Source organism: Ambystoma mexicanum, chromosome 2p (genome assembly GCF_040938575.1).
Source record: "Ambystoma mexicanum isolate Mex_15411 chromosome 2p, UKY_AmexF1_1, whole genome shotgun sequence".
NCBI lineage: Eukaryota > Metazoa > Chordata > Amphibia > Caudata > Ambystomatidae > Ambystoma > Ambystoma mexicanum.
In genome coordinates this window covers 1,380,765,921-1,380,780,287 of record NC_090923.1, presented here as the reverse complement: position 1 = coordinate 1,380,780,287, position 14,367 = coordinate 1,380,765,921, and the positions used below count along the sequence as shown (strand labels likewise).

Below are 14,367 nucleotides of genomic sequence, written 5' to 3'. Positions count from 1 at the left end.
ACTCCGCCTCTTTGCAGTGCTTCCGAGGGTGTTTGTGACCAGGGCACAATACTGTTTGAATACTGTTAATTGTCAAGGGGCTACCTAGTGGTGAAATGTTAAACAGAATCTTTGAAGACTGGACATGCCTGTATTAAGGATTGTTTGGGGGCAGATAAAGTGGCAAAATGTGTCAGTGAGCTGGGATGTAAAAAAAGAGTGATATGTACAGTTGTGTTCTTTGTAGAGTGATTTCTCAAAAACAGTCATTTCTCCAGCCTGGCAGATAAAAGCATTTTTGAAGAGAAGAATCAAATACACAAAGCTCAACTCTTTGGAACTCCCCACCTCACCACCTTGAAGCTGACTTCAAGTTTCAATCTGAAAACCGAATCTCTTCCATCAAAAGGGATCCAGAGACTTCCTAATCAGTCCACAGATCCCTCTCCCCTCTTTAAGCAATCACTAACCTGAACTCCCCTCCTCTGCCGCTCTTCTGAAAGCTGCATTAAAGAGCCATCTGACAGTGCGCGCATATTCATTAATTTTTATTTGTATTTATGTACAGGAGGATCAATGCTCTTTTTTTTATTATTACAAAAGACTGTACAGTAAATAAGAAATCTGATTTGACGGGAAGCCGTGAGCTTCTTCCAACTTGCCCCAAATCTTAGTCAGATCTAAGGCTCCCCATCAGGCCTTTTTAACCCTTAAGAATTTGTCTTCCATCTTGGTTTCTTACCCTTTCCTCCCCCTCCCCCTGTTACTAACTTAACTATGCACACCCCATATCCCCCTTCAACTCGGGGACAGCGCTATTTATCTAAGAATTCCTCCCATAACTCTCTTTCTTAACTCTTCCTCTAAACCTACAATGTAGCAATGTACATCCGAGTCTGAACAAGCCCCCCTTTTTAACCTTTCTTAATTTTGCAACCTCATACTAGCTCCAAAATCCTTAAGAGAAAAAGCTAGCCCAAATCTGGCGCCATGCTTCATCAACAAATCCTCTGACCTTCAAATGGATGCCGTGTTTGCCTTTTTTTCATCACACTGCCCCTGTCACCCACACACTGATTTGCCGACCTGCCAGGAGTCACCCGGAGCTCTCACTGTGACCTGCCGTTGCAACAGTCACTGACTGGTGGGAGGAGTCACAGCAGTCTTAAAGTAATGAGGTGACAGCACTGTTAACCCAGTTCTTTCCCACTTACCTCTCAGTTTCACACCTAAGCAGACTATCTGAGGGACGTCATGAACCGTCCTTTGTTTTTTGCCCCAGGCACACATATAAAATCATTGATTGATTGTAAGTTGTGTATTATACGCATTGCAAATGAAATCCTGCTCATTCTGGCTTCGTATCAGCAACAACGCATCAAAATGCCAACTTGAATGAGAGGAGGCCAGAATTACTGGTGTGGACTGGGTTTGGAGGGTGTCAAAAGGTAAGGTGGTCTTCTAAGGGTCTATTTTAGGAGGACCAGCATTCCTGAGTTAGGGTTCCTGTTCAGCAAACTGTCCACGTTTCACAGATGACCAAAACCAGAAATAAAAAGGGCTGGCCCATATCGAGAGCCAATGACCACAACACCAGCAATGAATTGCTCTCCCAGCTTCCTGTTTGTGAGCAGCACAGAGGAGCCGAAGGTGGTTGGAGAGACGGACCGAAGATGGAAAAACAGGTAAGAAGGCTTTAAAAAACCCAACAATTATGTGAAGTGCATGTCAGATGTATGTATGTGCTATGGGACCGTGAGTGGTGGGTGAATGAGATGTAATGTGATAGTGTGTGTGTTTGAATGTTCTGGGTGGGTGTTTGTGTGCCTGTGTAGAAAATGCTGTGAGAGGGGATGTAAGTGAAGGTGTATGAGTGACTAGTGGGTGATGAGTATGAATGTGATCATGTGTTTCAATGTTCCGTAAGGGTACGTGTCTGTGTGGGGAATGCATTGTGAGTGGACGCGAGAGAAGGAGTATGGGTCAGTGAGTGGTGGGTGAATGAGTAGGAATGTGATAGTGTGTGTTAGTGGGTGGGTGCATTCCTGTGTGGAGAATGTAGTGCAAGTGGACATGAGAGGTTTATGGGTGAGTGAATGGTGGGTGAGTGAGTAGGAATGTAGGTGTGTGTGTACATGTTCTGGGGCAATTTAAGGATATAAATATGCATCAAGGAGTTTATCAACTGTCATAACAAATTTTTAGTGTATTGTATGCGATTATATATTTGTGCAACAAGATATGTTTTGTCAGAATTATGAGTAAGAATACGAGAATATATGGCGATCTTAGGGAGCCAGGATCCAAGACTCCCACTTGAGAATCATTGGCAGAAGGATGATAAGAAGTAGATGAGTTTCATAGAACTTCAAAAAGCATCATGTAGCAAAAGTGGGGGAAACTTGGAACTCAAATTACAGCAATTAGTATCCAAACCTTTTTGCAAAATACAGACAATGTACCATGGATTGAATACAGATCATGAAATGAGAGTGTGCTTGTAAATGTATCCATAGCATGGAGTGTGTTCCAAGGGGTTACGTGCTATCCTCTGTTGATTGCCTCTTACCAAATGTATATGATGTTATTGTTATGACTTGAGTTGTGATTTTGATTGGACTAGATGAGAAATAATGGTCCTCCTTTAAATGGATTGCTTAACATGGAGTGTGTTCTATGGTCCTTTATGCTTTCCTCTGCTAAATGAATTTTACTAAGTGACTATTATATTACTGCCACTATTTAAGTTGTAGCTTTGTTCGAACTAGATGAATTATGCCATATTACACCCAAGCTCTGATGCGCATGAGTTCTGGTGAGATATGGTCTGTAATGTAATGTACATGCAATGGGTATTTTTTTAATAGAATCAATATATATATGGATGCCTTCTGTTCATTATAAAACACATAATTCATTGTATTTTGTTATAAAAAGTACTTGCTTGTCAAGCACATATGTATTTACATGGAACTCTTTAATTGGATATTTACAGGTCAGAATTACATTAATTTGATATGAGCATTACTAATGGATCAATCGAATGGTCAAATGAAGGGTATCAATGTATCACTTTATGACTACCAACAGTATAATAATAATTGACTTGGTAAAGTGCACATCAGGCTTTTACATACCAACATGCTACACTGGTGACTTTACTATTTAACAATCATCAGTCAGATATTAACTAACAATAAAATCGAATAACCCTCCATCAATTGATATGGGCATGAGGAGAAATATAAGATAATGTCCAACTGACTATCGTCAATATACTGTTATACTATAGCCAATAGTCTAGTCCTAATTTAGGTGCTTGTGTTCATGTCTGATACTCATGAACCTATACATTGCAACTGGTGACGTCACACGCATCAGCATGTGAGGTCACAACAATTATATAAACAACTCTCAAAATGGCGCCCGCAGTGGAAACACGTGAGGTGTTGATTTCGGCAGGGCTGTCTTTACCAAGACACCCAGAACACAGGATCTTTTACTGAATGAGGTAAGAAATTTCACCAATGACCAACAGGGATTACATATCTTAACAATATTAGGAACTTTCTTAGTAAACTTGTTTTTTATTTTTAGCCTAGAATGGAAGTATTAGAGGTGCAAGTGCAACAGTATTAATACAGTCCCTTATTTACTGACAATAGGAAGGTGAGCGATATCACTATTTGTAAAGACTGAAGGGGGGTGTCTGTACTCCTGCTATATGGCAGTGTGGAAGCACAGGGCACCCCAGCCAAGATTCTCTATTCGGTAGCTATGGGCGAGCAATCCAGGCTTAAGCTCTCAGGAGGTGATGCAGGCTGGCTCATCAGTACAGTGTAGTCCCCAAGCATCCACAAAGGAATGTCCACACACTAAATTAGTGAAAACACTGTCTTTCTATAAATAGGCTCAAATTATGTGCCCAATCACAATGAAACACAAATCAGTTAATAAATTGAACCAACAATAGACATAGGAGGAAAGCAGGTTGGTTAAAACAATAGGCAGAATACTGAGCTCCTACCACTAGGCACAGTTCTGTATGAGGATCCCCCCACCTGGGCAACCTGTAAATAAAGATATAACACAAGCCCAGTCCATATATTGTTCAATGAGTCTTATTTACCTCAAAAATGGTTCTACCACTCCAATGTACCTGGAATATCACAGTTCGACGTTGGGTCGTCAACAGATCCTTCCTGAGCGGCTCCCTTTAAGGCAGGAGCTATGGATCGTGATGAACAAAGGCATTGAGACAGCAGCTCCGGTCCTGGCGGTGCTCGCCGATGATCAATCGGGGATATCCTTTGAGGATGAGGTTTGGGGCGCACCTCGATGACGATACTTTGTTGCTGCAAAGAGTCACTGAAGAACTTTGGCCCAGCAAGGGCGTCAAGTCGTCAGCATCTCTGCGGTCTTCGGCTGGTGGGAAACCCACCGTCGGGACTCCTAGGCGTGTCAGCGGCCTTGACTTTACCCGGTGGGACAAAGCGGTCGGTGGTGCTGGCAAGATCGTCCTTGAATTCAAAGAGTCTTAATCAATGGAGAGTTGCGGCTCCGGTCGGCGGTGGCTCGGCGTCAAGCGGTTCCCACTTCTGGGCAACACAGCTTTGACGTTCCTCCAGCGGTTATAGCAAACCTGCAAACCCTGGTCAACGACGGTGGATGACTGTCTGGTGCTTCTCTTTGTTCTCCTTGGTGGTCCCTGTCTGCGGTTGACAATTTTTCGAAGGCTGGCTTCCAGGCCGCTTCAGTGAAGGTTAGCGGTGCACGGTGGTGCCTCATAGCTCGGGACGAGGTCTCCGAGCCAGGTCCTCTCTTGGATCAGTTTCGACGGCACAGCAGCTTTTGGATTGCGGTGAAGGTAACAGCAGTCAACCTTCTTCTTCGGGCTCGGCTTCAAGATTAAACATGAGTTTCGAATTCAGCTTCTGAACGATTTCTTGCAGTGAGAGGCCCCCAGTTATAATGTTTGGTTTCTTATTCACTCTGCTGGGTCACACTCGGGCAACCAATCACTCAGAAGGGCATTCAGGCAGTCAGGCAGCCAATCATGCTCACACTGCATTCAGGCCTTTCTCCTCCCTCTCAGACACTCACAACAAGGAATGTGTATTGGGACAAGTACCCAGCCATTCAGCACTCCACACTGCATTCATACCAGTTTTCAGCAGGGCTGTCTCAGTCTTTGTGTCACATACCAGAAAACAGACACCCATAACAAGAAGTGAATATTGGTCACACACTCCATTCACCCAGGTCCCAACCCAAGGGTGTACCCACAACCTATAGTCACTGGGAAGGCTCCAGCCAGTCTGGCCTGGACTTCCCCACAATACCATACATGGAACTTCCCCCTAACAGCCAGTCAGGGGGAAGGGACAGACTCAGGGCTTCCCAGGACTTTGGGAAAAACAAGGTAACAGGCAATAGAAAGCGAGAGGCCACAGGGGCCATCTTGTCTCCTATCAGAAATCAACTGATTCCAATGGCAGGGCCTGGGTATCCCAAAATGGAGGATACTCAGAGCACCTGTCAAATTCAGCATGGAGCTGCCACCAGCCCATACCCTGCTCTGTGGGCCACACACATGTGCCCAGAAACATACACTAGGGGTACAGGGTTGTACCCCCACCCAATGGGTGCCATGAGGGTATCCCAAGGGTCTGTACACCAAACCAAAAAGAGGAAGAGCTGCACTGCCAGGAGTCCCACATGGACTCCTGTGCAGAAAACAATACAGAACACACATGAAAAAGGACTACAGAACAAGGACACAGAGGCCCTGTCCCTCCAATGCATTTCCAGCATCACAGTTGCCCCACCCCAGACTGAGGTTAGGGCATCTAATGTCCCACGAGATTGACGCCCTCATCCAGACGGTCAACATACCTTCTGGAAAGGCCATCTGCATTATCGTGACTCTTCCCTGGTCTATGCTCTATGGTGAAGTCTAGCCCTTGCAGGCTAATGGACCACCTGAGCAGTTTCGGGTTTTCACCCTTCATGTGCATAAGCCACTTTAAGGGCTTATGGTCTGTTTGGACCTTGAAGGTAGACCCCATAAGGTAGGGCCTAAAATGTCTAAGGCTCCAAACTAGACTGAAACATTCCTTTTCAACAGTAGCCCACCTAAGTTCTCTACCCTTGAGTTGTCTACTGATGAATATGATCGATTGTTCCCCCCCCTTTGTCATCTAACTGGGACAAGACAGCTCCAATTCCGGTGTCACAGGCCTCCGTATGTACGATAAACGGTTTGCTGAAATCAGGCGCACACAACACAGGTGTCCTACACAGACTTTCTTTCAAGCCAATAAATGCCCTCTGACAGTCTTCTGTCCAATCAACCTTCTTTGGTTGTTTGGGCGAAGTCAGAGCTGTCAGAGGGGCAGCTATGGTTCCATAGTCCACCATGAAGTTGTGATAATACCCAGTGAGGCCCGAAAAGGGTCTCACCTGGGTTTGAGTAGTGGGAGTCTCCCAGTCATGTACATCCTGTACTTTACTGAGGAGAGGTTGTATTCGACCCCCTCCTACCTCATGACCAATATAAGTGACTTTCCCCTGAGCTATCTGGCACTTGGTAGCCTTGGTAGTGAGGTTAGCCCTTTTCAAGGCCTGCACCACCTTATCCAGGTGAGTCAAATGCTCTTCCCAGGTGGAACTGTAGACGACAATGTCGTCTAAGCAGGCCACACAAAAGGCCTCCAGCCTACTGAACGCATAATTGACTAATCTCTGCATGGTGGCAGGTGCATTTTTCAACCCAAAAGGCATGACTCTAAACTGGTAGAGCCTGTCAGATGTTGAGAATGCAGTCTTTTTCTTGGCATGGTCCGTCAGAGCTATTTGCCAATAGCCTGAGGTAAGGTCAAAGGTGCTCACAAATTTGCCAGCACCAATGGTGTCCACGAGCTCATCAGCCCTGGACAATGGGTGCGCGTCAGTTTTGGTGACGACATTGACTCCTCTGCAGTCCACACAGAACTGCCAATCCTTGGTACCTGCCTGGGAACTTGCCTTGGGGGCCAAGGACCACTGTCTTGACCAGGTACTGGTTGAGGGTTCAATAACACCCAGATCCAACATCTTGGCTACCTCAGCCTGGATGTGGTTCTTCACAGTGTCTGACATCCTGTAGCATCTGCTTTTGACAGGTACGCTGTCACTAGTGTCAATTTCGTGCCTGCACCATGGGGTGAGGCCTGGTGTCAGCGAGAACAGAGGGGCATACTGCCGGAGCAAAGCCTTCCATCTGTGAGGGCCCACGAGTTCAAGTGGATCTTAATATAATCAACTCTGGAATTCGGTAGCGGGCCTCATACACAATTAATGAAGTCTTCCCTGATGAGCGCTAGACATCCCCTTGCCGTCCAGTACCAGTGTACACACTTATTGTTTAGGCCCTCAACATGCTCAAATTCACCTATTGGCAGGCACGGCACATTTGTTAGATAAATTACTGGTGTACCCGAGTTTACAGGCCCTTGTCTCACAATATGAGCTTGAATTGGGTCCCTCTGTCCCCCCAAGGGTTTTAAATTCGATCCTGATAGTAGGGTCTCTATCCTCTCTAGACACCTGTCAAAGGGGCCCATCCATCGGCCTGGGTGGCTGGGACCTTGATGCTGGTTCTGTAGGCCATGCACACGTGAGCGCCAAATAGGTCTATACACCTCAGAGGGTGTTTTACCTGCCCCACTGCTTTCAAAGAACCTTTTTGAACTGGATAGTCCAGCTCCTTTGACGAGCAGCAATTACCTTTGAGATGGATGGGGATGCAGATCTTACTCATACACCAAATAATAAAGCCGAATCAGGAAGTTGACAAAATGAAGACTGTTTTAATGTCAATTATCTAAAATAGGGAGCATAACGAACTTCAATGCAAACGCTGGATCTTCAAACTCAAAGCATTTAAGAAAAAACTGTACTTTTATACGCAAAATGTGTCATCACTGATGTCTAACCTACGGGTTGCCAACGTCATCCTAAGTGGCAAACTACAAAAACCTAACGGAGGGAGTGATTGGCTCTAAGTGAATATCTATGTATATGATCCATACTAGTCTAAAAAAGTGTAACTATGTGATTGGTTACTTAACATCAGGTGGGCAACTAAGCCCTCCTCTAAAAATGACCACTATGAACGTCACTAAATACACAACGTCCCATTGGTTTGCACACTATAGGACCCCTGAATACGCATTGGTTGGCACTCTGTCCATCTTCAGTACTTTTCCACCTACGTTACCAGCCTGCAGACTGGCTGTCTAGATGCTGGTGAGGTTGCCTTAACTTTAGCTTCCCACCAATTAGCATATCAATCCATCATCACCTCAGTGGTCTCCTGTCAATTAGGCCTTTGAACTTCGTCCTTTCAGAGTTTTCTTAGCGCTGAGAAAATTAGGAAGCGAGCAGCACAGTGTGCCTCCATGCATAGGTGTAATCATCTCATGTGTCCAACTTCATGCTTCCATGTGTCTAGAGACCATAAAATCAAGCCTTTTTGTGTATTTAATATTTTGTTCCAATAGACCTCTGACGTCTTCCTTGTCATGATCACTCCTTCTGGATAGCAGGTTTGTTCTTTCACACGAATTTGTATCCAAAGTCAGTCTACTCCAGTTTGATAGGACCTTGGCTTCTTGGGGCTCATCCAACCTTGCTTTTCTGAGCTCCGCTTCTGTAATTCAATGTCTGCTTTTTAAACTGTGACACACTGAACTGAGGCCTTTTTGCTAATGTCCAACCTGCTTTAATACGTTTAGTGGAAACATCCATAATTTTCCCACGATTACTTTGCTGCTTGCGTTTCTTCTGCATCTGTACACGTGTAAAATGATTTAATATCTTCATCTGTTTCTGTGGCATAAGTTTCTTCACCTTGAGCCCAAGATGTCACTTATCCTTATTGCTATCTTGATGCCTTACAGAATATCCGCATTCTCTGATCACGGCATCCTTTTATGTACTTCATCTTCAGCTCCATATAACATATACTTGCCAATGGCTAGTACTATTACCATTCATCCTTGCCGTTTATTGGGTCTGCTTCTTCAGGAATCTCATTCACATGGCCATCATATTTCTTTGTATGCAGATAAGGTTTTCTCAATGGGTACCTTGGCTCCCAAATCCTCTTAGGTACTGGCTCTTTTATTGGTACTTGACTGAGTCCATATTCTGCTCTTTGTCGATTGAACTGTTCTGTATACGTCTCATACTCTGGTTTCCAGCATACCGGTAAAAGGGGCGGTCGATTGAAGTGGGAGCCCTTGGCTCCTTCTCTACATTGTCACATGGCCTAATGTAGGGTTGGTGTTGTCACCATTGCTCTCCCTTGCACCTCCTAATTCGTGCTGGTTGTCATGTCCTCCCTGATTACGCCCCTCAATGGGTTTAGGGGAGCATGTTGGTTGCTTGGGGTGCCCTACTTTGGTTTCCATCTGCACAGCCTCTACTTTCTTGTTGGCCCTTTTCATCAGTCCCTTGAGGTCCTTTAGGTGACCCAGGAGGGGACCCATGTGCCCCTCAAATATAGCCGCAATTTCCTCCTTAAGGTGGGAGATGCTTTTCTTGACTGTACTTCCTGGGACACCATCAGTGGCCCACCATTAGAGTTCTTCAATGCCACCATTCTACCATGGGATACCCTTTAGAGCTTGCTTTTTTCCCCACAGGAGACTGTCTTCCCCACATCCCCTTGTCTCTCTCCCTTTCATAATTAGGATAGGGTTAATTTGTGCCCCCCCCACATACCCCCAGGTGGACACAAAGGCTCAGACAGATTGGATGAAGCTACCGGTATGGTCCCACTGAGGGGGGTTGTGGGCCTGTTCCCCCGGGAACCCACCTCCTCTCCCGGGCACCCACCTCCTCCCCCACCCCCAAACCTTGAACCAATGGGGCATGAGTCTCAGTTATATTTGCCCCTACAATTGGCATGTTAGCCTGCAGTACAAAGGATTTTCCACCCTCTTTCCTTGGGATGGGGGGGACTTGCAAGGGTACAAAGTGGTCCTCGTTGGTTATGTTTGGCTGCTTAGCCACCACCCGCCTTTTCACATGCGGAGATCACATCATCTGATCCAATGAATACACAAATGGGGGGAGAGCTCAGGGGTACATTAACAACCACCACCTCTTTGGTCGCTGCTGGGCCTTCGGGTGGGTCAGTAGTTTTAACTGGACCGTCTATGTCATACAGAAGGCCTTTAATTTCAGATATCAGCTGGTTGACTTTATTGATTGTTTTGAATAACCTAGAGATGTTACTCTGTTCCTCCCCCACACCCCTCGGTATTGCACTCTCAGCCTCCCTTTTTCCCATCTTGATGTAAACAACCATTTCTTATTGTGGTATGACATTTTGAATTGGGCATCTTTGATAAAGCAAGCATGATAAGTGTTATTATGTAGCTAAACTGGCAGTCCAATTCTGCCAGTCTAGTAATTTCTTATTGTGGTATGACATTTTGTATTGGGCATCTTTGGTAAAGGAAGCATGATAAGTGTTATTACGAAGCAAGACTGGCATTTTTTATGCAACCAGTCTAGCTATTTCTTACTGAGGCACAACATTTTGTATTGGGCATCTCTGATAAAGCAAACAGGATCAGTGGTACTATTCTTACTGTGGCATGGCATTACAGGTTGGGCCTGATTCATGGAACATTTTCCTATGGGATTGCGCCATTATAAAACACTTCCATAAATCAGGCCCTTTGTATTAGGCATCTTTGTTAAAACCAGCATATGCGTTATTATGCAGCTAGACTGGAATTCCAATGCAGCCAGTCGAGTCATTTCTTATTGTGTTATAACATTTTGTATTGGGCATCTTTGGTAAAGCAAGCATGATAAGTGTTATTACGAAAAAGCAAACATGAGTATGTTCTTCTATGGGAATAATAGGTTATAATGGTGCAGTCAGCATGGAAATGAATGAGCACAGCCAGTGTGAACATTTTTATACTGGCACATAATGTGGGAAAAGGCATCATGAAAATGTGGTGGAGAAACGCTCCTGTGCACTTTTGGTGGCTTGCATCTATTGGATTTTTTCCCCTAAGTTAGCCTACATAACCAAATTGCAAACTTTTTGGCTTACCCAATTTTTCTAAAAAGTGTGCTCTAAAATGCACAATTTTCACCCATTATTTAAATGAAAATGCTCAGAGGGAGAATCCTTCCGAACCCGTCCTCCCCTATACCCCTCCCTGAGTGTTGCGGGTTCCCGCGCTTCGCTCGTTCGCTCTGGCATATCTGGTACTAATATTTACAACCCTCCAGTTACAAAATTCACCAGCCGCCAGTGGCTACTTTGCACTGTGGTTAATGTGACTCTGATTTCTGTGGAAAAAACCCTCTCTCTTTTCTACTTACAGGTGGCAAAACCTAAGAAACCAGCCTCGCCGAACAGGAAGAAGCCAACGTCCAGGCGCCAGCCGGAAGTGCCACTGGAGGATGAGGAGGTGAAAGTACAGCACTACATCTCCTCCTACTCAATGGCAGCACTTAGTCTGCAGGAACCAAGAGCAGAGTAAAGATTGAGCATTTGGCACGTAAAGGCGCCCCTCATAGATTGTGCTACCGAAAACCAAGAAGCCTCCCCTTCATTCACTCGCTGTTGGTATGACCTAAGAATTCGTCATAGCTCCATGCGTGACATTTTATGCAGCACCACCGACATGGTCTGTTTATGTGGTGTGGCACATATAGACGAGTCTGGATCAGCGTGTGAGGATGAGACCACGGTGCTGTGAGAAAGTCCCCAATCAATATTTTCTTCTGATAGTGGATGCACCATGTAAACAAACTGGCGTATTGCGTGGCTTCCAAATAGAATGCTATTGACTGTTTGAAGTACCTTGTTTGCAGTTACCAGGTTAGAAGATAAGAGCGGACTACGTGCCTGTTGTTGGGTCAGGGACCAGTAAGTGGTGGCCCCTCCAAGTCGTCATTTCCAGTATACTGCAGGAAGGCATAAACACTGCACATTTGTGGCGATCAATTTCCAATGAGTGTTGCATACTTCAACAAATGTGCACGTCTACTTGTATACCACTGAAAATCAATTTTTTGTTGTGATTTTCTGTCATTTCCTTTTTTTTTCAATATAACATTTGATTGGCATTTTAACATGTAACAGCACATCAGACATTGCGTAGAGTTCTTGTTAGAACACATCGTGTGCTAGTTTCTTGGCTTGGTGGTTCGTTGGTCAGGGTGGGAAGGTTTGGTGTCATTTTCTTTTTTAAAGTATATTGTCTAAAAAAATCTCTACACCTAGAATTCAGACCATGCTCCTCTTTTGTACCAAATCTCAGACGACGCAAGTTTTTTTTAAATTGATTTCCTGAAGTTTCCTTCTCAATAGTTCTACTAAAACACCATTTTCGGTATGTTAGAAAAAGTACAAAATGTAGTCAGTAAGGGGGACCTCCCAGACTGAAAGGCAGATTTTGCAACAGCACAGTTGTGCTGGATCAAATGATGGCTTAATGAGGACCACCCCACCAGCTGGTGTACCATTGAAAAAACCCTCTTCTGCCCATTTAAATCACAAGATAGTTTTGCTCTCCCACTGGAACACGTTCCCTAACACATACTGAAACACCCTATTGTAGGGGTGACGCTTCAAAGCTGACACAACACTCTTAAACATAAAACGATCTCTTTCCGGATCAGCGTCCAGGCAATACTCAAAGTGCAACCTGGGAGGTGCTTGGGGTTCACATTCAACACAACCGCAGACAACACTGAAATAGCTCAGTTGTATGCAGACTACGTACCAAAGCCATTTCATGAGTTCAAAGAGAAAATGGAGCTCGCAGGCAGTCAATGGCCCATCCATAGGGTGATCACATCAATTATTGAGAACATGATTACTGACACGACACATGAAAGAGAACATGTGAACATGAAATGCTGCACACATACACTGCTATTCTAGGCTCAGATCTTTTTACTCATTATGCGTTCTGAACAACATGCAAGAGACCTGTTTCTAACAAAGTCATGGTCAGAGGATTTAGGGGATCTACTAGGTAACGAAGACCTGCACACATATGTTGTTGAGCTTATTGAGGAAGTTTCTCTTAGCATCAAAATTAGAGAAATCCAACATACATGAATGCAATGCTTGCACTACATCCTGACTAGCCTCTACACAAAGAAGATGGCGGAAAACCCCTATTGCGGAAGAAAATGCGGCCAGCTGGGCACAATGGGTGACATACTTTGGAGGTGCTCCAAGATCGAATATTTCTGGAGAACCGTTCTGACTAAAATGCTGGGAATCAGAGGTTGTGACCCACAATTTTCACCATGAATGCTGCTACTTGGACAGGACCTGGAGGACTGGCATGAAGAAGTACCAGAGCAGAGACTCATTCACATTATGTTGTTCGCAGCGCGCCAAATAATTATGGTTGCGAGGAAGTCAAAGGACCACCCACCCCCAAATACAAGTGTAGGAAGACATCCTGGACCAAATTACCAAACAGGAGAAACAGTTACAGAGAGAGACTTGACTCCCATAGAACTGACAGGATGTGGGAACTGTTCAAAGACAACCTATGATATAAAACATGGATGCACCAGTCCATCCTACTATCTTCTAGACTAACATATACTCAAAGTACATTCCTCCCAATTAGATGCCCGATCCTGAAGACGCAACTGAATATAAACGTTACTTCAATGGAGAAATTGCTTCTCATGCTGCGCTTTGACAATTCTTACTAGTATTCGGAGGTACTTTTTGACATGACGTTCAGGGGATGTCGTTTGGATGCTCAGCATATGTTTATCGTTTATTCCTTTTTTGTGTTACTTTTGTCTTTTATCTGCTATGGATTTTTTTTTATTTGTGCTGTTGGTTGGTCACTTAAAAGCAAATAAATACAAATATAAAAAAGTTGTCTTATATCACACTGTCCAAAATAAAGATTTGGAAATCTTGGATCCAAATGGTAGATTTCAAAGCACATTTGTCTCTATATAGTGATTAAAAAGTAGTGTACTATACAAAACACAAATATTTAACAGCTACATTAAGAGGAAAAACATTGTGCACAGACGTTAACTGTAATGAATTGACTTGTAGGCTTCTTGTAGGTTGCTTTGGGTTTATTAACAGCTTCTTAAGTTACAGTTACATCTTAAGTTACATAGAACATAAATGCTTGCTTCCATCACCCAGGCAGGGACTCTCTAACTGCCTGGGCTTGGAACCCTCAACCAAACATTCTCTCATTCAAAGCACAACGTTCCACGTGAAATCACAGGCTTCCAAAATGCAAAGACAAGAACTTCACAACATAAACCATCGGACCTTCAGAAAACACCCAAAAACCTGGCTATTCAACTCCCACG

General features: G+C 44.4%; 1 protein-coding gene across 1 annotated transcript in view; it reads left to right on the top strand.

Annotated features, from left to right (window-relative positions):
- LOC138566057 (protegrin-2-like) overlaps positions 1-13,962 on the top strand; it is a 148,210-nt gene extending 134,248 nt beyond the window's left edge. Inside the window, exon 4 of the mRNA XM_069643090.1 lies at positions 11,376-13,962. Within this exon, the coding sequence (XP_069499191.1) occupies positions 11,376-11,534 (159 nt within the window). The 3' untranslated portion in view covers positions 11,535-13,962. The remainder of the gene's footprint in view (positions 1-11,375) is intronic.
- Positions 13,963-14,367: the final 405 nt, after the last annotated feature.